The sequence below is a fragment of the Panicum virgatum genome, chromosome 3K, assembly GCF_016808335.1.
Source record: "Panicum virgatum strain AP13 chromosome 3K, P.virgatum_v5, whole genome shotgun sequence".
NCBI lineage: Eukaryota > Viridiplantae > Streptophyta > Magnoliopsida > Poales > Poaceae > Panicum > Panicum virgatum.
The window spans coordinates 2,034,357-2,062,217 of record NC_053138.1 but is presented as its reverse complement, the minus strand read 5'-3'; the positions used below and the strand labels follow the sequence as shown (position 1 = coordinate 2,062,217).

Below are 27,861 nucleotides of genomic sequence, written 5' to 3'. Positions count from 1 at the left end.
TAGTGTGGCATTCGTGCACAATGATGTAGAATCCACGTAACTAGTCCTGTCGGCAAACATAAATTTGTATTGCCAGGAAAGGGGCAAAAGAATGCAAACTAGTATCCTGCTGGGTTCAATCATATATACACCTGTATGTTTCGGCAACAGATAGATGAATTTCTTTTTTCTTGTTAGACTAGGTGTTGACAATGACTCAATGAGGTTCTGCAAATGAAGCGGACACAAGTTGACAAATGCAGGCCTTTGTGTTTCCGACCTACAATAGAACCAGCTGACGAGATGATGCAATTGGAGAGAAGTTGTATTACTCTGACTGACAGCAGCAAGGCAGTTGAGCGGTTGAGGTCTTGAGGAAGGTTGTTATCTTCAGTTCCCTAAACAGAATGAAGAGACGCGTTAGAAGAAGAAGAAAAATCAGATTTCCATATAAAACTATAATTTGGAAGGAGAACGTACTTTACTGCCAATTAGAGATGCATGCATTTGTCGTCTTCTATGCTCCAGTTGGAATGCAACCTCGTGCTACCTGCAGGTTGCGACTGTTGATCAGCATGGGAAGTTTGCACTCCATCAAGAGCCCAGTTGGTCCTAGTTTAGCAGGACGCAGGGTGCCAATAAGTGCCATCGACAGCACATCATGCTGGAAGTAGTACTGATTGGAATCCTTAAGAACTTCCAAATTATTTGCGAATAGCACAAGATCTCCTGATCTGCAACAATTTTAAGCACCTTTAGTGAAGTGTTAGAATTTATGATAGGTCTAATAAGTGTTCAAGTAAAGAAGAAGCAGGAGTGCAGAATGTATGCTTCAATGGGGTATACCCTTTTTTGACAGAAGCCGGCAGGCAAAGGGGTGATCAGACCAAATGCTGTTACTGGGCGACGTTGTCTGGCTCTTCAAGAAATCATGGGTCAAGTTAATTATCCTCAGAAAATAGAATAGTGCCTGTTAGTTAAGCCTTGCGTTATAGATAGACTTGCATGTTTTCTTTTCTGTTATGCATGCGCACGAGCACCGTATTCTGTGGTCGCCGTGCGCGTAGAGGTCGTGGCCGAGAATAGCTCACCACGGACCTGGGCTCTCAGCTGTGAGCGGCGTCGTGGGCGTAGGGATGGACGCGCCGAAATCACGCGACGTGCGGCAAATGGCCGAGCGCTTTGCCTTGTAATCTTTGCTTTATATTCAGTAAAGAACAACAGAAAACGCTGCCAGTTCAAGCAGCACCAAACTATTGTGTCCAAGTGATAGCGTGTGTTTCTTGCTGTGAGACCTCGTCCTCCGGCGATCTTGCGACCTCGACACCGGCATACATCGCCGGGCTCAGGTCCAACAAGTGGCATCAGAGCCAGGCGGCAGGTCCTAGCGCGCCGCGATGTCGTCTCCGCCGCTCTGTGGCCGGTCCCCGCCGTCGAACAAGATAAACACGTCGGGCGGCAACAAGACGCCACCGCGATTGCCAAAGGGGAAAACTCCGCAGCGCACGCCGTCGCCGAGTCGCCCTCCACCGCACCGCTCGCGTACGCGCGACACATGACGTCCGCGCACCCGAGGCTCGCGCCGTCCACGGGAAGTCATCGTCGAGCGGGTCATCCGCGAGACCGGCGGCTCCCGCGACTGGCCGCAGTTGACGAAGACCAACTACAACGAGTGGTCGCTGCTGATGAAAGTGAAGCTCCAAGCCCGCCATCTGTGGGATGTCATTGAGCACGGCGACGGCGACTTCCACGATGACCGCACCGCGTTGGAGGCCATCTGCAGCGCGGTGCCCCCAGAACTGGTTTCCTCCCTCGCCACGAAGGAGACGGCGCACGACGCCTGGAAAGCCATCAAGACGCTTCGCATCGGCGACGACCGGGTGCGGAAGGCGACGGCGCAGAACCTCCGCACCGAGTACGAGGCGATCTCGCTCCGTGATGACGAGGCGATTGAAGACTTCGCGCTGCGACTCACCGGCATCGTCCAGCGCTTGGCAACCCTTGGCGATCCAGAGCCGGATGCCAAGGTCGTCGCGAAGTACCTGCGCGTCGTACGTCCAAGGTACAAACAGCTTGGCATCTCCATTGAAACTCTCCTGGACATCTCTGCACTGTCCATCGAAGAGATCACCGGACGGCTCAAGGCAGCGGACGATGTTGATCCAACACCGCCCCAAGCAGCCAGCGGCAAGTTGCTGCTCACGGAGGAGCAGTGGCTGGAGAGCCCAGTTGGTCCTAGTTTAGCAGGACGCGGGGTGCCAATAAGTGCCATCGACAGCACATCATGCTGGAAGTAGTACTGATTGGAATCCTTAAGAACTTCCAAATTATTTGCGAATAGCACAAGATCTCCTGATCTTCAACAATTTTAAGCACCTTTAGTGAAGTGTTAGAATTTATGATAGGTGTAATAAGTGTTCAAGTAAAGAAGAAGCAGGAGTGCAGAATGTAAGCTTCAATGGGGTATACCCTTTTTTGACAGAAGCCGGCAGGCAAAGGGGTGATCAGACCAAATGCTGTTACTGGGCGACGTTGTCTGGCTCTTCAAGAAATCATGGGTCAAGTTAATTATCCTCAGAAAATAGAATAGTGCCTGTTAGTTAAGCCTTGCGTTGTAGATAGACTTGCATGTTTCTTTTTCTGTTATGCATGCGCACGAGCACCGTATTCTGTGGTCGCCGTGCGCGTAGAGGTCGTGGCTGAGAATAGCTCGCCACGGACCTGGGCTCTCAGCTGTGAGCGGCGTCGTGGGCGTGGGGATGGACGCGCCGAAATCACGCGACGTGCGGCAAATGGCCGAGCCCTTTGCCTTGTAATCTTTGCTTTATATTCAGTAAAGAACAACAGAAAACGCTGCCAGTTCAAGCAGCACCAAACTATTGTGTCCAAGTGATAGCGTGTGTTTCTTGCTGCGAGACCTCGTCCTCCGGCGAGCTTGCGACCTCGACGCCAGCGTACATCGCCGGGCTCAGGTCCAACAGTGCCTACCCTAATACGGAGAACATGGAATTCAGATCTGTGGCTTAACAATTTGCAAGGTCAAACTTCAGGAGGTCAGTTTTTGAGAGAATATAGGAGGCCAGAAATCCTGAATTCTCGACAACCATCAAACTGATCTTGTGCATTTATGTGTGTTTTCCCTCCTATTCCAGCCCCCATGCCACAGCATATTCCTCTCGCCAGTCTGAATATCTCGGCATTTTTACTTCTATCCATGTGGAAAAAAACAAAACGATGGCAGCGCCATTAGTACTTCACTGTTGAACACAACATCTCTTTTTACTGGAAGGTCTATCTATAAATCAGAATAAACTTTGCAAAATGATATGGCTTAATCTAGTTTAGACTGGGTACATTTTCTGTGGGAAAAATTGCGACAACAAAATCACTGGTGAAGTGTTGGATCAAACTGAAATTGTATCGGCAATGTGCAGAGCGATCAGTGGATCTTGGATCAACCGTATTCCCGACATATAAAAATGAAATGTATGTTGAGCCAAAAAGCACACACACAGTACGGTCATACAGCAAAGCATATGCCAGTGCCAACAACTTCCGAAATCACGCACTCTAATGGAAAACAAGGCTAGTCTCAGTCTCTGAGTGTACAGTTTTATGATTCAATTATCAAGATTGAGAACTAGACAACTGTGCTAGATGAGATTTATGGAGATGAAACTCCTCTCACATCCCATAAAACTCCCTCCTCTCCTCGCCATATCAGCAAAAATGATAATATGGGCATAATTTAATATCATGAAACTCTTCATGACATCTCCATTGAAACTGACCTTATTACCTGCTGGATTCAGTACCGGAACAAACAGATTCAATTCCCAATGATTGAGAGATTAACTAACGAATACTACACAGCAGGGCAAACATAACGAAGGATTATAAACGAAGCAAAACCTTGCTCCCTCGTCACATGACCAGTGTCTCCATTTTTGTTAATAGGCCCAGCGCAACATTTAAGTTTCCAACTCTGTACTAGCCGCTCTTAAATTGCAAAACCCCAACAAACAGATGGCGCCAGATCAAATGTGTCGCACAAGATGCAACCTTATAATATCATATTTTGGCCACCCTTCTTGCCAGTACATTGTATTAATTACCAGACAGAATATGTCAAGGAATCACCTACAGCTGATGCAGGCTCCGACGACCACAAGGATCTGGACCATTATTGGACTACGAACAGGTCCATGAATCATGACCCAATCTCATCTGAGAAATGAGGATGTGAAATATTGTTAACAAATTTTTATTTTCAATATAATACTCCTCCGTCCCAAAATACAAGACACCCTATAAATTTTAGGACAGATTATCCGGAAGGGAAAATGATCATGTTTGTCTCTATTTGTTTAGGGTAAAGTGACTTTTTTCTTAGAACAAATTTTGAATTCTAGAATGACTAGTTTTTTGGGACGGAGGGAGTACATCGGATCATGGAGCAATTAAGAATATGAGAATGTGATACATACATCGGATAAACCAGCTATTGATCCCTAAAGAGGAACTTTCCTTAATCTAAAAAAACTGATCCCTAAAACACAACAAAATCAATCAATTTCCAATGATTGTATTAGGAGGTGATTTGAACCAAAGTGCATAGTTTGAAAGGTAAAATGAAGTAATGAACCAAACAATAGTTTATGAAGTTAATCAAACTTTGGCTATAGTTTAAGAGAGTAATTTAGACTTTTTCCCAGTATCTTTGGCTGGTTCCCGTGAATCGTGAAGAATCATACCGATCCTCTGTGTTCGCCTTCACCCAATGCTACAGCGCCTGGATTCCCACCAGCATCAAGCAAGAACACAAAATATTGTACTCTAGAATATATTTGGATCTCATATACAAAATATTGGAAGTAAAAGTAAACACAAAATTCAAAGCAACTCCATTTGATTTAATCAGTCGCTGTATCAACCTGAGGATTGGGTAGAGTTCGGATCTCAAGGATCATTCATGGCCTGAGCAATCTCCACCACAGCAACACTGGAAGTTGAACCCTTACTGAACTCGAGCTCTATGCTGCCTCCATGTGTTTGCGTTCGAAATCGTGCTTTCTGCTTCTCCTCTCCCTCCTCTTCAGTGTAAAATCTTCAGACAACTCCTTGCTTGGGCTCTCACCAATGTCTCCTGTATCCACATCAGAAGCCATCTTTCCCTTGGCCTGAAGCTCAGATAACCTTCTGCTTCTCGCGGATGCAGCGAAGGGCTGGACCCAACAAATGGCAAAAACAACGAGGACAATGCAGACAGAGAAAGACACCCACACGCGCAGTGTCCATTTCAAGCGATGTGCCAGGCTTTTTGTCCACGGAAGAGTTGTCTGCACAACAACCTCCGCGCTGTACACCTGAGGCAGCCGCACTGTACCAGCTCTTGGCTGCAGCATAACTCTGATGAGCCCTGTTCTCTTGTGACGGCCATGGCCTTCCCTATACTGCAACACCTTGAGATTTGCAGCCTGGGTCTCGCTGCGCATGCCCAGCGTGAGTGGCACACACATCACTGCTGATTGCGCTAGCCGGACAGGGTCGCTCTTGTACCTCAGCATGTATGGCTGCGCAGCTGATGCCGTGGTGATTCCACTTACAGAGATTGCCTCTGCTTTAATCTGCAGGAAATAAGTTTATCACGAGATGCAGATCAGCATAAGAAATGTTAGGCTCCAAGAAATTCAGATTGGTAAATCATGCGGTTGTATACCTGGAACATGCCAACCTCGCGATTGTGGTAGGAATCGGGCAGCAGCAGCGCCATGGACACCCTGACGGAGTGCCCCGTCGGCAGCGCCACGCCCCGCGCTCCGCCGAGGGCCACCGCGGCGCTAGGCTGCGCCTCCGTGTAGTCGAAGTAGAGCGGCTGGCGCACGGTCACCGGCTTCTCCACCCAGTGCCGGACAAGGACGAAGCCGAGCAGCACGGACACGAACAGCGCGGCGACAAGGGCAACGAAGGTGCACGCCGCGGCGAGCAGGCCGACGGCCGCGCGCCGGAGGTTCGATGCGACCACCGAGGGAAGGGCGCGCAGTGCGCCAATGAGAATGGCGACGGGGAAGACGAGGCTGAGGATGGCAGAGGCGACGAGCTCCCCGAGGAAGGCGACCAGCCGGATGAGCCAGCCGGCCGGGACGGCAAGGAAGAGAAGCGCATCGTTGATCTCCCCGGCGGCTGCGCCTCTTGGCCGGCCGTTGTAGAAGGCGTCCGGCAAGGAGTAATCGTGCTGACATCTGGATCCATGGTGTGGTGATGAATCCATTAGAAGCTTACAGCTGTAGGATCATACGGAATGGAGCATACTCGGGGAAAGCTCGAGGTGTTGCAGTAGAGCCTGTAGAGTGCAGTGCTGCTAGAGGATGCAGAGCTACACGTGGCCGGAACGAAGACATGTGTCATGTCACGCTCATGCTTGGTGGCATCAAACTTTATCAGTTGCTTGGTGGCATCACAGCGGCGTGCCAGCTTCAGAGTTCAGACTCTGCATTGTATAGCTGAATCTGAATCTCTGTATCACTACAGAGTGCAGGGTGCTCCTTACGAAAACGCAGATAAGTTCACGCTTCGTATAAGAGTGCAACAGCACATGGAGATCCTTTTTTTTTTCTTCATATGAACAGTACACTTTTTATGCACCAAGATATAGCCATATTAAGATCAAGATTATTTTTACATCAGTTATGATATGTACATGTGTTCCTGGAGGATGCTACACATTAACACGGAAGAGATTACCTTCAAAAATGTTAGAACTCCGCATCATTTTCTGTGGGAAGCGTAATGGGTACTAACCATCTTCCTAGATGGACTGTAATAATTTGTGCATCTGACAATGCCTCTTCTTTTTAGTTCATCCGGAAAGTTGGTCCATAATTTTGCATAGTGGAACTTGGCCCAGAATGTTTTTAGTGGAACTTGATCCACAAAATTAGTCAGACGCAACATCCAGTAAAATTAAGTAAATTATGCCAAGCTTTTGTTGCATGTTCTGAATCACTTACAAATCTCTATCTACGATTTCTGCAACAAAAGCGGGCACCCGATAGAGCCACGTCACCCGCTAAATCTCTGGCCGTCGGATCAAGCTATTGAGCACCATGAACCATCCGATCGGGAACCTCGCGGGTCTCGCGCCCGTTAAACCGTGAACCGGGCACTCGCGAATGCTCTGGAACCCGCGTCACCTCCGCCTCTCCGCCTGGCGTGCCTCAGCCGCCGCACCGCAGCGCCTCCCGTCGGGCCAACGCGCACCGCCAGGCCTCCCGTCGGGCCGCCACATCGCGCGGCGCGCCGAACTGCCTGCCGGGCCGCAAAGGAGGAGAACGGAAGCGGAGAACCCGCCGCGGAGGAACCACCGGACCGAGCCGCCGGTCCTCCCTCGCCGGCACGACCCGGCGTCGGCCCTCCGCCTGGGCCGCGGCTCGCGCGCTCCACTTGGCCGCCGGGCGCGCCCTAACCTGGCCCCACATGGCCACTGGGCTGCCAGTCCGGGCCGCTGCCCGCTTGTGACAATCCAAGTTTTAGGGGTTAAAAATAAAATTTATGTGTTGATTTAAAATTTTAAACCATGATTTTCAGAGCAAGGTTATTTTTGTTATTTTGGAAAAGTGCAAAGTCCTTTTTACAAAATAATTTTTCAAAAGCAAAATTTCAAAATTTATGAGGGGTTAAAATGCATACTTTGTTTTTCACTTTTACCCTCATAAAAACATGTATTTATACTTAAGGCTACCCTTGCCATTTTAAAACTTAAGTTGTGTTCTTTTACTTTTTTAAAAGATTTGACGGATTTGAAAATTGTTCAAAATCCTTTGATCTAGTGAAAATTTGCACAACATAAAAGTTGTAGATCTTGAAAAGTTACACAACTTTTATGTTGAACACTTTTTCATTTGAGCCCTAGATCAACGGGAAATTTTATTTTACAGTTTGACCCCTGAAAGTTTGGAAAATTACAAAACCATCCCTGCCCACAATTCCTTCTTCCTCCCACGGCTGAAAACAGAGCGCCGCCGTCGCCGCCGTTGTTTCACCGCCGCCGCCGGTTCCTCATCCCGGGTTGGCTGCGCTGCCTCGGAGCACCGCCTCCACGCGTTAAGTGCCCCACCCCGCCGCCACTTCCTCTCCCCCGCTGGCGTCCCGTGCGCACGCCACGCCGCCGCACCATGCTACGCCGCCGGCCCGCCCCTTGGAAACGCTGCCCCGCCGCAGGAAGCTGCCCCCAGCCTCGACGAAGCTCATCCGCTCCTCCTCTCCCATATCCCCTCCCTTTGCAGGCTATATATAGTCCCGGCCAAGCCCTTTACCGGCATTATCCACCGCCGCGGCCACCATCCGCGCCGCCACTCGCCGACCACACGCGAAACACCCCCTCCACCCCAGCTCTACCTAAATAGAGCACCCCACGAACTTGCCCTCGTTCCACTGAAGCTCCCAAGCCCGACCATCCCTCTCTTGTCTCGCCGGAGCGCCGCCGCCATGGCCTAGCCTCGCCGGCGGGCCGCTGCTCTGCCGCACTGCCCTGTTCGCCCGACCCCAAGTCTGATCCAAGCCGCCTACAGGTGCGCCTCGATCTGCTAAACATCCCTAGCCCCTTCACTCTCGCCGCCGGCGACCCTCCTCGCCGACTTTGGCCGGTCAACCGCCTTTCCCCTGCTCTGACTCCGGCCAAGGGCCTGATTGCAAGCCCCAATTTCTTTCTAGGGTCTTTCTTGCAAAAAGTTTAGAGCTCTTTTCTTTTAAACCTTGTGAACTTTGAAAAATCCTAGAAAATGGTAGAAAAATCAGAAAAATACCAAATTAATTTTGTTGTATTCCCCTTGACTAGCTCTATAACTTTGGTTACTAAAGTTTGTATGAAACCTTGTATTATGTGCTTTAGTTTAATTGTTAGCAAATGAGTAATTTATTTATATTTTTTAACCATAGCTTTGTTATGCTTTATTTTTGTAACCTAGCATGCTTTTGCAATGTACAGTTTTGTGTGAAATTTGTGGCCCAAATGCTTGATTTTTGCTCATTATTTCATGTGTTTGTTTATTTCTAGCATATGCTCTTTTTTATTTTATTAAAGCATGTTTGTGTTAATTTATTAGAGTCATCTTTTTACCATGAGCTCTTCTAATCACAAGTAACTTATGATAATTTTTGGAATTTTTTTTGCACTGTCTAACTTGAGTTTTTGATTTATTCTTAAATTTTAAGGTTAATTCATGCTAGTGTGTTTTTTGTTAGAATAAGCTCCATGTTTGGCCTTAATTCCTATACATGGTCTTTCCTTTTTAATTTTGAGTTTATGTTTGATTTAGAACTCTAGTTGTTGAAATTCTTTTGAATTCAACTTATAGATTTGAATTCAACGCACCCATGTTACTAAATAAAACTACCTTACTTTTCCTTGATTTCAAACCATGCTTTCTTTGTGTAGCTAGTTTTGTTATTTCATGAAATCTTTTATGTTTACTTTTACTCTATAAATGATTGCCCAGTAAAGTAACACTTTTAAGCTTGGTCTTAAATGTTTACTTTATTGGATAACAACTTTTAGTGAAGGAAAGCTATACTTAAGCACTTCACTAAATCCAACTATTGCATTGCATATAGAAATAATATCGCTAGTCCACGAAACATACGAACTCATCCAGGACTTGACGGAAGATAACGAAGACCTGAACATGAACCCGGAATCCGAAAGTGAACTGCATGAAGTCCAACCAACGTCGCGGAATTAACTGAAGTTCCGAACTTCGATTCGGAAGAGCTGAAGCTTACTAACTTTATAGACTCTACTAAAGGCAAGCCCCGGTGCATAATCCCAGTATTTTAAATTATGAAAGTTATTTACTTACGCATTTAAGTTATTGGAGTTGATTGAAAACCTTAGATGCATAATTCTAGGTACCTATTGATTGAACACTAGAATCTGAGTTCGAATAGATGCTATGCTAATAGAACTGGAAAAAGTCGAGTGATTGCCTGTCACTCGCGAGCTTTATAGTAATTGATTGTTTACTTTCTGCAATCACTATAAGGACCATGGACGGATTGGGTTACTAGTTTCAACTAGTTTCATGGTGGAAATCCGTCTGTGTTGATAAAATTTTGCTAAGGTCGCAGTGTGTGGTAGTGTTGATTAAGCGTTTGAATGTACTAGCCACATGCCGTAAATATGGTATGCGGCAAGCCTAGTAACCAATCGGCCCGGCAAGTGGATTTTACCCCACTCTCTCTTAGGGATAGGATGAATAAAATGGATGTGGGACGAGGTCGGTGCCCTGTTAAACAATGTAGCGCTACACTACGACTATGAGGGACGAGGTTGGTGCTCTATAGTCGGGGAGAGTGGCCCTGATCTACGAACCGAAATGAAAGGCAAACGTTTACTTGGGAGTGACTCGTCAGTGCTCCAAGTGTGTGTACGCAAATAATTTCTCTACCATGTTTGTATAGATAGGTGTAAATCTAGAATGGTTAATCCAACTTGAATCTGAAAGCTAAAACTTGAAAATAAGGACCTACTCTTTGTTACTTTTCAGAAAAAAAACCAGAGCCTTCACAAGCCTTACATGTCTAGTTAAAGGGATGTTATATACCCTTAGACGGGTCAGTCTTGCTGAGTATTAATATACTCAGTCTTGCTTTTAACCTTGTTTTCAGGTGAATACTTGGTGAGATTGACGTTATATACGGACTTCATCATGATGTCATACATCGTCGCTAGTTATCGTTTTCTTTCCGCTGTTTATAAACTCTGAAGAACTTATCTACTTTCAAATTTTTGAGGTACCCCGTTTGAATCCTCAAACTCAGTTTATAATAACATTTACTTTTGAAGTTGGTGTTATAAAATTTATGGTTATTGTAATCTCTGGACTCACCTTCGAGTGAGGTATGTTGTTTCGATCCGAAATATAGTGGTTTTATCGGGATTTTACCCAACATACTGTCAGATTACTCCATTGGAAGTACGTGTTAACCATGTTAGCGGTAATAAATGATGGTTAATGCACTTAAATCGGTTTAATTCTGACGGTTCTGCTACACCGCTGCCCTGGGAGCAGCGCCGCGCCGGCCGCGCCGGAGGAGGCGACCAAAGGGAGGCAACATGACCCGTGGCCGCTGAGCCGCCACTCCGGCCCGCCGCTAGCCGCTGCCCTGGGCGCAGCACCGCGCCGGTGGCCCGCGTGGCCTGGCTGGCCGGTCGCCGGCCACGCTGGAGGAGGCGACGTTCAAAGGGAGGCATCATGCCTTGCTCTTTCAGCTGCATCGTGCTCTTTTCGTCGGCGCTGCGCCACATTGCCTCACAGGCTACCTCCGCTCCTCTCCTCACCCTCGCCCGTGCTGCTCCTGCGTGAGGCCGGCCAGCCGGAGCTAGGTGCACCTGCAGCCGGCGGAGCATCTCCACCTAGCTGTCATCCCCTTCGTGCGCCGTGCGGGAGAGAAGGAAAAAGGGGAAATTCATAAAATGGAAATTGGAGCCGGTCCAAGAGATGATGAGCATTGACCAGTATGGCCCTGTTCTCTTGTCTTGTCCCGGCTTGATTCGGCTTGTTTCGGCTTGTTTTCTCTTACAAAATACTATTAAATCAGCCAAAATCAGCCGGCTTTCAGATCAGCCGAACACCCCCTATGCTTGCGAAGCTTCCCCGAAGGTGCATGGCTGCCCCTGCCCTGCCCATCGATTGACCTGCCTGCACGGCCCATTATAATTTACATACTCAAAAAAATTTATAAGTTCATTTCAAATGAATACATTTTCTCAAAAAAAAACATAGGTACTGAGTACTGATTAAACAACTGATCCTATCCTAGACACATAATTAATTTACTTTCACCTACTTTTCCCGACTCATGTGAACTCCGTGACTTTTATATTTACAATTGTATAATCACAAATAGGATATAGGGTAAATGCAACGAAAATACACAAGCCACAATGTAATGTTTTTTTTTTAAAATCACAATGAAACACCTCCTCTCCTCATTTTTGAAAAGCACCTCCTCTCCTCATAGATAGCAATAAATTGAGCACACATGTAAATTGATTATAAAATATTAACAAAACCTATTTCTCAGTTGCAACAATTTTTATCTCTTCCATGCGACATTCACATGAATCCAAATTCATTAGAATAAAATTAATGTAAAAAGATACGCTAGCTCACTCTACTAATATGCTAAAACTACTGTACTTGCTAACTAAAGGCTAGGCCTGGGCGTTCGGTCTATTCGGGTTGTTCGGTTCGGTCTATTCAGGTTACGAGAATTTCGGGTTCTGAATTTTGAGAACCGAAGTTTCTGGAAAAATTGCAGGAACCGAACCCGTATAACCCGAAAATTTCGGTTCGGTCTATTTGGTTCCCCGAAATAACCGAACAGAGCCACTACTCACAGATCACACAATGAGATAAATAGTGACAGAAATTGACTAGGAAATAATTTAACCATAGTACCAGTACCACAATACGTCACCACAGGACAAGAGACTAGGAAATAACTTAACAAGTTCATGACAAACAAATTTAAAAGTCTTGACAAACACCAGGTGACAGCCTGACAGGCTCCATCCTTAATCATCCAAAGAAAATGCAACTTGCCAACACCTTCCAGGCTTCCACGGTTCCACCCTTCTCCATGACTCCATACATGCATGTTGGCTGTAACAGCAGTACAGCACAACACCAGCAGACAGCACGAGCAACCTAAAGAATTGGAAAATTAAATTCTTCATTCACTAGAATTACAACAGCAATTCACTAGAATTCTCCATTTCGGTTCTTTGAGTCTATTCGGGTTTCAGGAGAACGGAACCAAAACCGACACCGAAAACCGAACAGTTTGATTTTAGGAACCGAAAACCGAATAGACCGAAAATTCGGTCTATTCGGTTCGGTTCGGGTTCGGTTTCGGTTTTTCGGTTTTAAGTGCCCAGGCCTACTAAAGGCCCAAAATGACTAATTTCCACTTGCCATATCTCATGTAGGTGCGGCAACGGCCACACCAACAATTCGTGCCCCAGGCCAACCAATGTGAATACGTCACTGGCCATTCTCCACCGTCAGATTGGCCGGCAGGGGTCCAATTCTTGCGTTTTCTGGTCATTTTGCAAAAAGTCCTCATACTTATTAGAAATTAACTCGTGATATGGCCTCCTCTCTTAGAAACTTTTTCAAAAAAGCCCAAAACTTTTCTCGAAATCAACTCACATTCCAGCGTTTTCAAGGAAATTTGCAAATAAAATTTTAAGTTTTTATAAAATCAACCCGCCGTCCAAATCCTCTCTCGGATTTTTTTTGAAAAAAAACTCAAATTTAAATTAAATAAAACCACAATCCATTTCATCTATTACTTTCAGACGAGCAACATTATACGTACAATTTAAACACCAAAATACATTGGAATTAAAAGTTGCTCAACATAGAATTTGATCAATAATTCAAAAACTACAGCTTTATTATAGAGCAAATTTTAAAATTCAAAATGCTTTCACAATTTATTTGAACAAACATGAAGCGCCCCGACCCAAAGATCAAGGCTAAACCATGTATTAATTACCGAATAAAGTCTCTGGCATAATACATATTACATCAAGTGGAGTCCAGAGTCATACAGAGCTTTATTCAACTTGTACACGAGGGATAAAGCGACAACACAGATCTACACAGATCAACCATAGGATAACGACTAGCATGACAGCATGGAGGACTAGCTCTTCATCCATCACGGCTCCACTCGATCAGCTTGGGTGCGGACACGATCTACTCGTAGTCTTCCGGCACAAAGTTAGGATCCTCTGGAGAAAAATCAACAAGGGTTGAGTACAAAAGTACTCAGCAAGTTCCACCTCACCCTACGAGAGGGGAATGACATGCATGATACACATTAAGCACAATTCATTAGCAATGCAACTCATGGTATGCAACCCTTCCCAACACAACCCACAGTAGGTAGCTCACTAGTTGTCAGGACCACACCATAGTCTGTCCATACCATGGACACGGACCATTCAAATGGATTATACACTCTGCAGAGGTCGTACACTGTACCCACACGCTCGACTGCACGAACAGACAACCGACGTAGCCGACACCCAACCGTGGTCTCGCCCTAGCCCGGCCGCACAAACCCTCGGGCCCTGACCCCAATGGTCTATAATCGTAAACCATTCCTGCGACCGCAGACTAACCAGTGGGATTAGGCTAAGTCCGGCCCATACCGGAACCTGTGGCCATACTAAAGTAAGCTAGGTGAGATGTCAAAACAACTCGGTTCTTATGGTTCACCAGGGCAGCAACCATCCCTCAACATGTCAACTCGAGCCTACCACCACGGTAGCACTCACCTGCCAGTCTACCATCACGGTAGCGCCAGCTCCAGCATACTCAGCTGCCCTAGCCTCAGCCAAAGCCCTTCATATCCTAGTCTCAACTCTGGATATGCATAACTACTCATATGCATGTATGAACACACTCAATCACTCAAGTTCCGGTATATGTAATCGATCCTAAACCAGGGCTACAACTAGACGTCCTCACATGGATGCAACCGCTCACGTAGGGGTCGATGAAACTTGCCTTCGCTTACGTACGCGTCGGCGGCAGCGGCTTCCTGCTCGCGGTATGGGTCTTCTGGCTCCGGCTCGCGGTACTGGCCTTCGTACTCCTTGGCAGGCTCCTCCTCGGTCACTCTGTGATCTACGGGCGAAAACGGCACAACCGGCAAACAAACACAAGCAAACTATAAAATAAGCTCAAATGGAGATGAAAATGGGAGGAATAGATAGTATATGATTTGAGGAGAGTTTAGGAAAAAGAGTTACGTGAAAAGGAGTTGATATGAAGGAGATATTGAGTTTACAGTATTGGTCGGTATTTAATTCCGATAATAGAGTGATTTGGATTAAGTGCTCACGGCCTGGTGGATGTTTTGGGACTTTATTAGTGTTGTGGAGTTAATGGTCGGGGAGCTGCCTGTCATCTCACCTTGGCGCGGAACAGCTCGAGGAAGAGGGTCAACTGTTGGAGCTTCGTCTCGTGAGTGAGTGAGCTGGGCTCGTGAGGAGTGGTTCACCTAGCGGAGCGAAGCGACTCGGTGTGCTTGGGCTGATGATGGGGCTCGTCACGGCCTCGCTCCTTTTATAGGCGAGGAGAGCAGCAGCGGCGTCGCAGGGACGGGCGACGGCGTGGGCTACGGCAGCTTGTCGTCAACGCGAACAGTGGCAGTGCTGAAGGCGCGAGCGTCGAGGCGGCAAAGCCGGCGAGGACGTTGCAGCGGCGTGGGCGAGGTGGGGATGCGGAGGTGGGCGGCACGGCGTGGTGCCGACGGCAGTCTGCGGTCCCGTCGTGGGGCCGGCGTGTCGCGCGTGCGCGAGCGAGAGCGAGCGCGGGTGGGGACGGCAGGGAGGGGCGTCAGCTTCTTTTACAGACGAGGTGAGGCGGTTCGCGCGGCGGAGAAAAAATCTCGGCCGGCACTGTGCGCGACGACCTCGATTTATGGCGAGGTGGGTGCCGCCATATTTGCATGACGGGTTATTTAATATTGTGAGCACTCTTGCCGGCTTTCAGGAAATGGAGTGAGTGCTGCCATGACGGGTCATTTCAAGGTCAATGGTGGGGGTACTCTGTGGCTTCCAGGGGATGATGAAGTTATGGCAAAAGAGGTAGGCGCTGTCATGATTGTCTTGGAATTATGGTGTGGTACAGTGACTCGAGAGGCTTCTATGGAAAGAGACGAGATGATTTTTGTCGTAGGTGCAAGCATGCGTATGCTGGTTACTGAAGGGAACGAATGTACTAACACAAAGCAAGAGTATAAAATAGTTTGCCTAGTAGTTATGTAATACTTCATATGACGTTAGTATTATTTTTCGTTACTAGTTTAATTGCAACATAAGTTTTATTTTAGTGATTGTTGGAAATTGAGGTGGCCCTACTAAGTTGAGAATCTACACCAACTCACTTCAGAGTCGGTCAGCTTCTAGTTACTTAGTGTACCGGGTCCTTTTTGACGGCAGAGCCGCTTTTGCTTCCGGGAGGCAGAGCCTACCAACAGATGAAGCTGGCTTCCGGGTGGTAGAGCCAACCTTCGATGAAGCCCAGACCTTTTTGTGATCCCGGGTGACAGAGCCAACCTTCGATGAATCACAACTTATACACTAAGTACTAAGCTTAAACGGGAGACTAACACTTATAAAGACACTTACCTTATTAGATCAACAAAGTTACAAAGGAACACACACCTTGTGGTGGCTAACCTAGCACACTCTACCTATGCTCACTTCTACCATGCCCTTGGATGTGTGTGGGATGGAGTGGAGTAGTATGGCATGGCAAGGGATGGCACCCTCCTTATATAGGCACCCATACCCTCTTGGATGAGTGACACATGTCACACTCTAGAAGGTTCCCTACAAATATCTATTTCTATAAAATTCTAAATTTTACCATAACAAGAAAATATCCAAGCTTCATGTCTTCTTATGATTCTTGTGAAGCATTCTAGAACCTTGTCATGGTGGACAAAATTATGCCATGGTTTATCCTTATTTTTATAGAACCTTCTAGAAGTTTGCATTGTATATTTCAACACTCCCCCTCAATAGTGATGAAAACTGGGATGTTACAAAACATTTGCATAAAGCCCGTTGCACCTACAATTTGGACACCAAAATGTCTTCAAATAAAAAATAATCAATACAAAAGTTGCCTAGAATTTTGAAATCTCCAACTTTACTATATAACAAATTTTTTAAATTCAAAATGTTTTCATAATTTGGTATACATAACATTTTAATTTGCTCAAAATATAATATATACCACTGTTCTTCTATAGAAATAATACACTATTAATTGGAATTTGATCTTGCCAATGCATTAAGTGTCCGACTAATTGTGCTCCACCCTTCTTGATAAATTATCTTAACCCTCCTTTCACCATAATTATTTTTGTAATTCGTTCAATATAGCATCTTATTTTGTTAAAAAAATAATATTGTACTACCATTTTACTACTATTTCTCATGCGACATCCACAATAACATGATATATTTTGATATATCCACAACTTTCTTAAAAAATATCACGTCCATTAGTTACCTCATGATTTAACAACTACATTAACAATCCGACTAATTGTGCTCCGGGACACCGCCCTCCCTAATAAATTATTTTACCCTTTCTTTCACTACAATAAATACAATAACAAATGTCATACCTCCATTTCGATACTCAAAATAATATACTACTTAAATGATAGCATCACTACAATAGAATGCTCAAATTATACCAAGTGCAATAGCTGGCTAGAGACCAAGACATCTATGCGAAAATAATAAAACAGTGGATTTAAATTAACTACATTGCTTTGAAAAAATTATACATTTGCTTGTACACAATAACTACATGCATAAACTAAAATCAGTATCAACTATCATACTATAACATGGGATACGGGCCCCACGCGGCAAAGCTGCGGGCCTTTCTAGTACGAATCAGATTTTGCAATGTTGACCCCCCCCCCCCCCCCCCCCAGCTTAAAAACTGTATATGCATATCTTAGTTGATTCAATGATCAATAAAATTTATTGGACTGACTCGGCATTTAAACAAATGACGAAATTCATAATCCCTACTATGCAACACGGATGACGGGTGAATTTGGATCCTAAATCTATCTTAACTAAACAGGTCATCATACATTGATAGTCCATGTACTGTTGTCTTTACCGATCATTATTTGTACTTGCACTTGACATGTATATATACTGACATATGAAAGATGGAGAAGAAAATTATGTACACAATTACAAAGTCCCCGCAAAAAGAAAATCCACCAATAAAACAAGAACAGATCAAGGCAAGTGCAATTATAATGCGTGAAGCAACCGTGACCATAGTTGTATGCTGTCTCTGCCCTTTCTGCAGCCATTCTTTACACCATGCATGCCCTGCAATGCTGGGAGGAGTTGACTTTTTAGGACGAGCTCATGTCGTGTGATTCATCCAGCTTGAGGACGAACAATCCACCCTACTCCGCGCCAACTTTCTCACTGATTCATGCCTTACTTGAACGAATTGTTAGAGCTGCCCATGGCCTTGAGGTCCTTGTACGGACCCGGCACCAGCTCCTGCTCCATTCCCGCCCGTTTCCGGCGCCTCCTCTCCCACAGCCGGTACCCAGAGCGCGCGCCGGCCGCGGCTAGGCCCACCAGAACCAGCGACAGCACCGCCGTCGCGGCGGCGACGCCCGGTGACATGCGCGTCCGCTTCGGGCTCGGCCACCTCCTGACCTTGAAGTAGCCCACCTTCCGGTCGTCGGCCTCGTACACCAGCGTCTCCACGGGGAAGTCGATGAGGTAGCAGTAGCCGCTCGCGCCGTTGTACACCGCGCCCCAGCAGCTGCAGTTGCCCGCGCACGCCACCTCGCACTCCTCCGCCGTCCTGTTCGTCTCCGACGGCAGCTCCTCCTTGTACGCCACGGACACGCGCTTCCGCCGCACCACGTCGAACTCCAGCTGCTGCCCGTCGGCGGCGCAGAGGTCGGCGGTCTCCTCGCCGCGGCACGGCGGGGAGGTCGTCCCCGTGCTGTTGTCGAGGCACTGGCACTGGGCGTTCCCGGGGACGCACAGGCCGTACGCGCCGCACGACGCCGGCAGCTCGCACCGCTCGGCGACGGCCTTGTAGTCGGAGATCCAGCCCTTGGCGCCGCCGTCCGTCCAGTAGTACGCGCGGAGGTTTCCGTCGTCGTCCAGCGTCATGCGCCGGAACACGCCGGTGAGGTTCTGCACGAAGGTGTCGAACGAGAGCACGTCGACCTTCTGGCCGCCGCCCTCCAGGTACAACCCGAAGAACCCGCGGGCGTCGAGGAGGCCGTACACCGGCGGCTCGGCGGCGTTCTGCGGCTGCGCCTCGAGGGCGGTGTGCTGCCAGTACATGGGCGTGGTCCGGCCGCCGTAGAACTCCATGTGCAGCGCCATGTACGTCCTGCCGAGGCGGAACGCGAAGCGGCGGTTGCTGGAGATGAGCGGCGACGACGAGACGGTGAAGTTCTGGTCGAGGACCAGCGTGTCGGACGGGCTGTCGAAGCTCTGCCACACCGGCAGGGGCTCCGCGTACCGCCGGACGACGAGGTTGGAGGAGTTGAGCAGCACGACGGTGTCGCCGATGGTGTTGAGAGTCTGCCACAGCACGCCGTCGTCCTCGTCGGTGAGGACCAGGCTGCTGTCGAAGGTGAGCGTGGCCGGGTGCGACCAATCCCCGAGGCGGGCCGGCGTGGCTCGCCAGAGCGGGAAGGAGGAGGGCAGGTGGACGACGGCGAGGTCGAGCGACGCCGAGCCCACGCGGAGGAAGCCCAACGCGAAGACGCCGTTGGTCGCGTACAGCACCGGCTCGAACGCCGCCGCGGCGCCCGCCGCGTGCGTCGCGGTGAAGCCGTTCAGCAGCTGCGTGGTAAGCTGCTCTCCTCCCTCGGCGCCGCCGACCACGACCACCGCCGATGCCACGCAGAGCACGCCGATGACCACGGCGATCGCCGGATCACCCTCGCCTCGCCTCATTGCAGGCAGAGAACGCGATGGAGGTCAAATGTTTGGGTTGGGACTTGGGAGAGAGTATTGCATACTGCATACTAGTACATAGTATGTGCATTTTGGGGAAGGTCAACGGTGTGGACGCCGGCAAGGCCTCCCTCCATTTGGTCAGGTCGGCCTCAAGTAGTCGATGGCAATCGCCCAATATAAATGGGTGCAAATGCATTTACAAACTGCAGGCAACAAGTGGTGGCATGAACTGGCAAAAAAAAAATCAACAGACAGTTTCCGCCTGGAAGTCAACTAGCTGTTCTACTTCTGCCTGCCTTCCTCCCTCCCTCCACGAACGGCCTCTCTGAATTCTGCTGAAGGGTGATATTGCTACGTATGTAACCGCCTGAGCAGCAACTGGCAATTGTTAAGGATTCAGGTGTCGCAATCCTTCAGTTCGTCAGTCCGGGTTGCCAACCGGTGAAAGCTGCTTGGAATTGTGCAGGCGTTTACTTCGATTAATTGATGCAAACTTAACGAAGCTGCATGCCCACGGGTTGTTGATCTGTGCGTTGACCTGGAACGGGATCGAATGGAAACTGAAAGAACGCGTAAGAAGGACTCCAACAAATGTAGTGCAAAATGGGAAGGCATTCCCAAGTTTGCCTCATCTACAATTTTTGGACGGCGTTGGCAAAAATATCGATCTCCAACAGAGACCACGCAAAATCCAGCTCCCCCCTGCCGCCCCTACCGCTCCGCCCCGGATCCGGCGAGCTCCTGGGGGAGAGGGCGAGGCCCGCCCGCTCCAGCTCCGGCGCCGCCGGCCACCTCCTCCTCCGGCCTCGGCCTCCTCGTCGTGCCTCCTCCTCTGTCTTGGAGGGGGGGCGACGGGATCGAGCTCCCGGAGTTGGGCGGCGTCACGGACGAGCGCCTGCGCGGGTTCTTCGAGGAGGCGGAGGTGGTGAAGGCGGAGATGGCGGCGATCCGCGACACCGGCTCCACGCCGCCAACGAGGAGGGCAAGTCGCTGCACCAGGCCGACACCCTCTGCGCGCACCGCGGCCGCGTCAACGCCGACATCGTCGCCGTGCTCCACCGTGCCCGCGACATCCGCGCCAGGCTCGAGTCCCTGGACTGCGCCAACGCCGCGCAGCGGAGGCTCACCGGGAGCGCCGCTACTTCACGCTCACCGGGGAGGTCCCCGAGGAGGCGGTGATCGAGCGCATCATCTCAGACGGCCGCGGCGAGGAGCTCCTGGGCGCCGCCGTTGCGGAGCACGGCAAGGGCACCGTGCTTGCCGCGGTGCACAAGATCCAGGACCACCACGACACGGCGCGCGAGGTGGAGCGCAGCCTCCTCGAGCTCCACCAGGTGTGCAGGGCGGCAACAAGGAGCTGGGCAAGGCGGAGCAGCTGCAAGTGCCTCTGCATCGGCATTATCATCCTGCTGCTCCTCGTCCTCCTCGTCATCGTGCCCATCGCCGTGCCCATGGCGAGGAGGAAGCGGAGGTCAGGAGGGCCCGCCGCCCGGGATCCGCCGAAGAGGAGGAAGGCCCGGCCTCCCCTGCTCCTCCGCGTCCCCTCCTCCTCCGCGTCGTCGTGCGGGCCAAAGGAGAGAAGGGGAGGGGCTCCTGCTCGCCGTCGCTCGGGAGGCGGCTGTGGGCTCCTGCTCGCCGCCGCTCTGCCCCTGCTCCTCCACCTCCTCCACTGCCGCTCCGCCCCGCCGCTGCGCTCACGGCCGCAGCAGGGGAGGGCTGCGCCCGCTCGGCCTGCTCGCCTGCGGCGGCGCAGGCCCGCCCGCTCCACCCCGCGCCGCGCCACGCCTCCGCCTCTGTCCCGCGCGGCCTCCCCGCCGCAGTCTCCTCTTCCCTGCTCCTCCCCGCGGGCTCACCTGGCCTCCGTCCCGCACGGCCTCCGGCTCGAATGCCTTTGAGGAGAGAGGCGATGCAATTTTGCATCCTCTCTCTCCTCCATCGGCATTTTGCCTCACGCGTTGGCTCTTCTGTTGGAGGCGGCCTCTGGCATGCACAGTGACGAGCGCGAGGCAAAAATGTGAATACCTCGCGCTGTTGAAGTCAGTCTAAAGTAAAGTATTCTTGCCACTATTATTTTTACACGGAATGCTCATCAGTCCCCTGACATTGGGATCTAGCCAAAAGATTGAATAGCTATCAACCAATCACCTGGCAGCATGTTGAATGATATAGTAGATATGAATCTGTGCAATTGTAGGTTTCCAGAAAAAAAATTACAGCATACTGTACACGTTATCACAATGCATTCATCATTTAGGCATCATCTGCTCACAGTAATTCGTCCAAGTTCGTCTTCTGACTGCCTCTATCCAAGAAAGAAATTCAGTACCGAGATTATGATCCAAACGGAATTTAAAAAAATTAAAAAAACTGCAAACGAAATTAACTTTACTAGTGCACCAGTTACGTTTGGGTGACTTTCGAGAGCCAGCCTTCTTTTTGTCTATAGAGAAGCTGACCTTCAGTAGCACCTGAACTTCTAGAGGAACAGCGTGTTATGGGACTAAATTAATATATCAAAGTTGCTGGCTCTCGCCATGTGCCTACTAGATAGCCTTGAGGTAACGAATCATTCTGCAAAAGATATATTCATATATGCCTTTGATTGTTGCAGGTCAACTCCACTACATCTACAATAATCAAGCTTTTCAACCTTACAAGTCTGCAATCTACGTTAGATCAAGGAGTCCAGAGTCAGGCTACACTCAAAAGGATTTCAGGAACGCCCGTTCTGTTAGCAAGCTGTAGATATATCTACGTGTAACACGCATAGACTACACTTCACACTTCACCAAACATGTGAGCTGCTGGGTGAGCAAATGTTCATTTTTAAGAGGAATTAGGATTTAGGGTAAGTAGTCAAAGAATCAGGTTGCGAAAGGGCCTGTAGCCTAGCGGTTACATGAGCTTCGGCAACACCTTAGGTCCTGGATTCGATGAGCGAATATTCTAGGATTTAACGGTGTTGTGCATTCAGTGGTAGACAACGTTTCCATTGATAGCGAGACGTCTGTGGTGATTTTATCAATCTCAAAAATTTGCCGGCTCAGTCATTAAAGATTCTCATAGGAATAGAGTCTGCTTACGTGTGTTCATAGGGTGAGTATACGTTAGTTGTGAGTGTCTGAGTTGTACTGTATAATCTAAAAAAAATTAAAGAATCAGGTTGAATACATAAAAGGAAAATTGTTTTCCGATTACATAAAAGACACGTAGGCCGAAGCCAACGAGCCCGGCCCAGATCACTCTCCATCGCATTCAGGCCCAAATAGGCGCATATTTGGTTGCCGGGTTCGGTTGCTCCTCTAACTCTATGTCTAATACTCAATTAGTAGTAGAACAGTAGTAGCTCCTAAGTCTATATCTAATAAATTATCAATCCCCGCCATTATAAAAAATAATTTAAAGAATTCACTTAATAGTTATCTAAACTATCCACATATGCCATTAAAAAATTGAAGTAAATACTCTGAATTTGTATCTAAATTACGTCATTATTAAAAATAGCCTAAACTAATCTTTTAAGGGCATTCTTGGAAGGGAAGGATTGGTCTAGGAATGTTGCATGTTAAGATAGACGGTTCCACAATACATCTATTAATAACAACATTTTTATATTTTCAGTCTTTATGATTTTGTTTTGTAGTTTTGGCTAACGTTAAAAATATGTAACTTAGAAAAAAATAAGTGTAGTTTTACTCTGAATAATGTGTATTATATTATAATATAAACAGAGAAGAGGAAGAGGAAAATTTTACTACTTGTCTAACAATTATACTCTCTCCGGTCAGCAAAACGCTGAATGTAGCTCATTTATGCTGTCCTATGCTCTTGCTGACCAGAGGTAGTATTTAGTGCCTACTAAAACTACTAGCCCTGCTCCTGCACGAATTAACGTATGCTGTCCAAGGCCCTGTTTAGTTTCCAAAAAATTTCTACAGCACTCGTCACATCGAATTTTTGGACACATGCATGGAGTATTAAATATAGTTAAAAAATAACTAATTACACAGTCTAACTGATTAATACGAGACAAATATTTTAAGCCTAATTAGTTCATAATTAGACAATAACTAGAAAGCCATGCGCAGCGTTGCTGCGCAGCCAAGTTATTGGACCAGTATGTATTTAACATAGAGTTGATTATGCTAAGTTTTTTTAAATGCATGTGGTGTTTTAGTGTGTAAGCTATGAATTTTTTAGATATGTTTGTATTTAAATCTCTTTTTTGACGTAAAGACATTTATGCGGATGAATGAATGTGAAATTGTAGTACATAATAAAGTTGTAGATTTTGAAATTCTGAGCAACTTTTATTTTAAACACTTTTTTTGAAGTCGTTTTGGTGTTCAAATCGTAGATACAATGGATCGCATGTAAGTATTTGTACAAACAAAGTGCGAAAGTGTTTTGAATTAACATTTATGTGGATGAACGAATGTGAAATTGTAGTTCTTAATAAATCTGTAAATTTTGAAATTCTGAGCAACTTTGATTTGCCGTGGTGGGCCCTTATTCCACGCCTTAGTGTTGATATAGGCTTTAGTTCTTGGGTAGAGTAATAGTTGTTTGTATGTAGGCGATGTATATGTTTTTTAAGCAATGTAGATAAAAACAAATTCATCGTTTTGTTAGTTTTTCATAGGTGTTATGGTCTGCATAACATATAAATAATATTTCGGACTTTCTATTATTGTGACACAATTATTTAAATAGTATATTTTTTGGGTATGGAAATGGAACTTTTTTTTTTGTTATACTTAGCGTGGTGGGAAGTGAGCTATAGTTATTTTTTTTGGCGGAGTTTAATTTCCAATCATCAAATCATCATGAAATTTTGCATTCCATATAAACATTTATGTGTACGAATTATAAAAGTACTTTGAATCTAAAATTTTATTGTATAGCAAAGTTTTATGTTTTGAAATTCTGAGGGATTTTTGTATTAAAAAACTTTTTGATGTAAAGACATTTTAGTGTCCGAATAGTAGGTAGAGTGGATTCTAGGTAAACATTTATGTGGATGAACTGTAAAAGCGTTTTGAATATGAAGGTGTTAGTTTTAAAATTATAAGCAACTTTTTATGTTGAGCAATTTGTGGAAACGAATTGCAAAAGCGTTCTGCAACGTGTGTGAGATGAATTGGTCAATTTATTTTCTCGGCATAATTTATTTTCTATTTGCAAGTTATCCTGCACTCGTCATATATTTCTCCTTCTCTGTACCAGCTACCGGCTATGGGACCCATGTGTCAGTTTTTTTTAACCGCTGCCACCGACGCCCCCCTTCCTCCCTTCCATTTTCTCTCTCTCCCCACGCCTCCTTCCTGCTCCCTTTTAGCGCCCCCACTCCCCTGCGCCCTCCCGCCGGCGGAGCTGAGGGCGCCAGGTGTTAGTTTCTAAATTATAAGAAACTTTTTGTGTTGAGCAATTTTTAATTTGAAGATGTTTTTGTGTTAGAATCATAGGTGCAACGGATCGCATGTAAGCATTTGTGGAAACGAATTCTGAAAGCGTTCTGCAACGTATGTGAAATGAATTGGTCGATTTGTTTTCTCGGCATAATTTTTTTTGTTCACAAGTTATCCTGCACTCGTCATATATTTCTCCTTCTTCGTACCAGCTACCTGCTGTAGGACCCACGTGTCAGTTTTTTTTATCCTCTGCTGCCACCGACGCCCCCTTCCTCCCTTCCACTCTCTCTCTCTCTCCCCACGCCTCCTCCTTGCTCCCTTCCGGCGCCCTCCTGGCGGCGGAGCCGAGGGCGGCTGGAGGCGCGCGAGGCCGGCGGCGAGTAGCGGGCGGAGCGGCGGGCGGCGGCGGGCCTCCTGCGCGAGGAGCAGGCGTCGTGGGGAGCGGAGGCGGCCGGCGTGGGTGAGGAGTGCGCGCTGCGCCATTGTACTGTGCGCCCCTCCCCTCCCTCGGACCCTCCCTGTTCTTCCTCTCTCCCTCTCCCCCCTCTCTCTCCCCAAGCTTCGCCGCGGCGGCGGTGGGCGCGAGGGCGAGGACGAGCAGGCGACGGCGGTTCATCTCGCCGGCGAGATCGGGCTCCCCTGCTCCCTCCGTCCCCATCCCCTGCGCGGCGGCGGCAGGCGCGGGCGAGGGCTGCACGCGCCATCGTTGACCCCTGCGCCTCTCCCCTCCCTCCTCTCTCTCTCTGGCGCGGCGGCGGTGGGCCATCTCGCCGTCAGGAGGCCATCCCCTGCGCGGCGGGTGGGCGGGCTGCCAGAGCGGACCGAGGCGCCGGAGCAGAGGCAGCGGCGGCGGCGCGCGCACGGCGAGGCTCGGCGGCGGCGGAGCGCTACGGTGGTGGAGGGCGTTGCTATGGCCGCGCTGCAGTGGCGGAGGGCGTTGCCATGGCCGTTCGATGGCCCGATCCAACGGCCTCTCTTTTTTGGGGTGACGTGGCGCTGTGAGAAGCCAGGGAATGAACCCAGATTTCGATATTAGAAGATTGTCAAATAACAACGAAAGTGCTTCAGTGTTAAAATCCAAAAAAATCACGAACTAAACACGGCCTTATTATCAGTTTACATTTAACTATCAGTTTACATTTAACAGCCATAGGTCGGCGTTCCTGTGCGCTGCTTGGTCGTCGTCGGTGGGCAGCGCGTGGCGGCAGAGCGGGCACAGGTGGCTGCGCGACAGCCACTTCTCGAGGCACTTGCGATGGAACCGATGCTTGTACGCGCAGGGCATGACGTAGAGCCTCCTGCCTCTCTTGTAGCCCCTCATGCAGATGACGCACATGTCGTCGTCGTCGTCAGCTCCCGTAGGTGGCCCCTCGCCGTACCTCTGCTTCTTGAGGCCCGCGATCGCCGCTGCGGAGGTCGGGACGCCGCCGAAGCCGCCGTCGCTGAACCTGACGGGGGTAGCCTCGACGCCGCTGGTTGGGACGTGCTCGTGCGGCCACCCGGCAACCATGTCGCCCTCCAGTGGCGGAGGTAGGATTGGGGATAAGGGGGGGCTGAATCAATGGAGTTAGAGATTGAAATGGATTTTTAATGGTGAATTAATGTTTTGCTACAGTATTTTGAATGTAATTATTTGGTTTAGGGGGGGCTGGAGCCCCCCAGCCCCCCTGTGCATCCGCCCCTGTCGCCCTCGTCGTCGTAGAGCGCGGGGTCCGGGAGCACCAGGTGGCCGCCACCATGGTCGCCGGAGCCAGCAGCAGCCTCCTCCCATGGTGTTGGCTGCAGGTGGCCAAACGTGTCGTGGACAGCTGCAGCCTGGTTGTGCACAGCATGCTGGTGCTCCTCCCCGTGCCAGTAGTGCCGCAGGCGGTATTCATCTTCAGGCTCCTCCAAAGCATAGAAATCGTCATCGGACGCCATTACTACGGGTACGCCGCCGCCGCCGCCGCCGCCGCCGCCATTCTCCTGGTAGCCAAGCTGCGGCGTCGAGGCGTGTTCTTCAGATGGCTCGTCGAAAGGGTCACCACCCAATAACGGATAGAGGTCGTCGCCAGGGTCCTGGCGGTCGCCGGACGCCACTGCCGCTGGATCTCTGCGGCGCCGTGGGAGCGAGCCAGTATTTATAAGCATCGCGAGCGCGGGCGGGTCCGTCCGATTCGGATTCGGAGCCGGATCGCTGCCATGTATTAAATCGTGCAGACCTGGGGCTCTGAGGATTTGGTAATGTGCCATCATGTCTCCTGTAAGCGTCGTGTACTTACTATCTATCGCTACAACGGCAGACGAGGCGAGGCGACGCGGGTCCACATCTGCGCCGGGCACGGTGCGGACGCCAACTCGTCCCGGCCGGAAACCTCGAAGCTTTCGTCGCGACAACTAACATATGTTTCTGTTGTGTTCATATACCCGTGCGTAAACTTATAATTTTTTTAGCACATCATGGTAAGAAACTTTTAGCTGCCTCTTTGATACCGCCTAATTAAAGCACATCACGGATGAATTTTTTTCCCCATAGTGGTACAACATGATTTTTTTTTAAAAGCACATAGAGCAATGGGGAGTTATGTAAGAATTTAAGTCGCCCACATTGACCGGACTCTACGCAGACGAGACTGCCCGAGTAGTCTCGGAACACGCCATACTGAAACACACAGTGCGTCCACACGCACATGCACGCCCTGCTCAACACCTGTCGCACCACTAGCGTTGCGATCACCGGGATGCTGGCGGGCAGCCTCGCCACCACGAGTGCTACCACCGAGCCACCAGCTCTTTCGCGGTACAACATGAATGTGGAGCGTACTGTTTCCACAATCTTCGAGACAGCATACCCATTTGGCAGTATGGCACAATCCAAGCCCCACGCAACACGGCCCAAGTCCCACCTCTTTCTATTGAGCAAAGGTG

At 48.7% G+C, this 27,861-nt stretch overlaps 2 protein-coding genes and 2 pseudogenes across 2 annotated transcripts; 1 reads left to right on the top strand and 3 right to left on the bottom strand.

The window, feature by feature from the left end:
• Positions 1–4,803: 4,803 nt before the first annotated feature.
• LOC120696714 lies at positions 4,804–6,354 on the bottom strand (annotated as a pseudogene).
• An 11,306-nt stretch (positions 6,355–17,660) lies between these two features.
• On the bottom strand, positions 17,661–19,623 carry LOC120700515 (PAN domain-containing protein At5g03700-like). The gene has a single exon (XM_039984774.1). The coding sequence runs from the start codon at positions 19,538–19,540 to the stop codon at positions 18,047–18,049; it is 1,494 nt and encodes a 497-aa protein (XP_039840708.1). The 5' UTR covers positions 19,541–19,623; the 3' UTR covers positions 17,661–18,046.
• A 473-nt stretch (positions 19,624–20,096) lies between these two features.
• Positions 20,097–22,288, top strand: LOC120700340 (annotated as a pseudogene).
• A 3,795-nt stretch (positions 22,289–26,083) lies between these two features.
• LOC120700339 (E3 ubiquitin-protein ligase MPSR1-like) lies at positions 26,084–26,464 on the bottom strand. The gene has a single exon (XM_039984562.1). The coding sequence runs from the start codon at positions 26,462–26,464 to the stop codon at positions 26,084–26,086; it is 381 nt and encodes a 126-aa protein (XP_039840496.1).
• Positions 26,465–27,861: the final 1,397 nt, after the last annotated feature.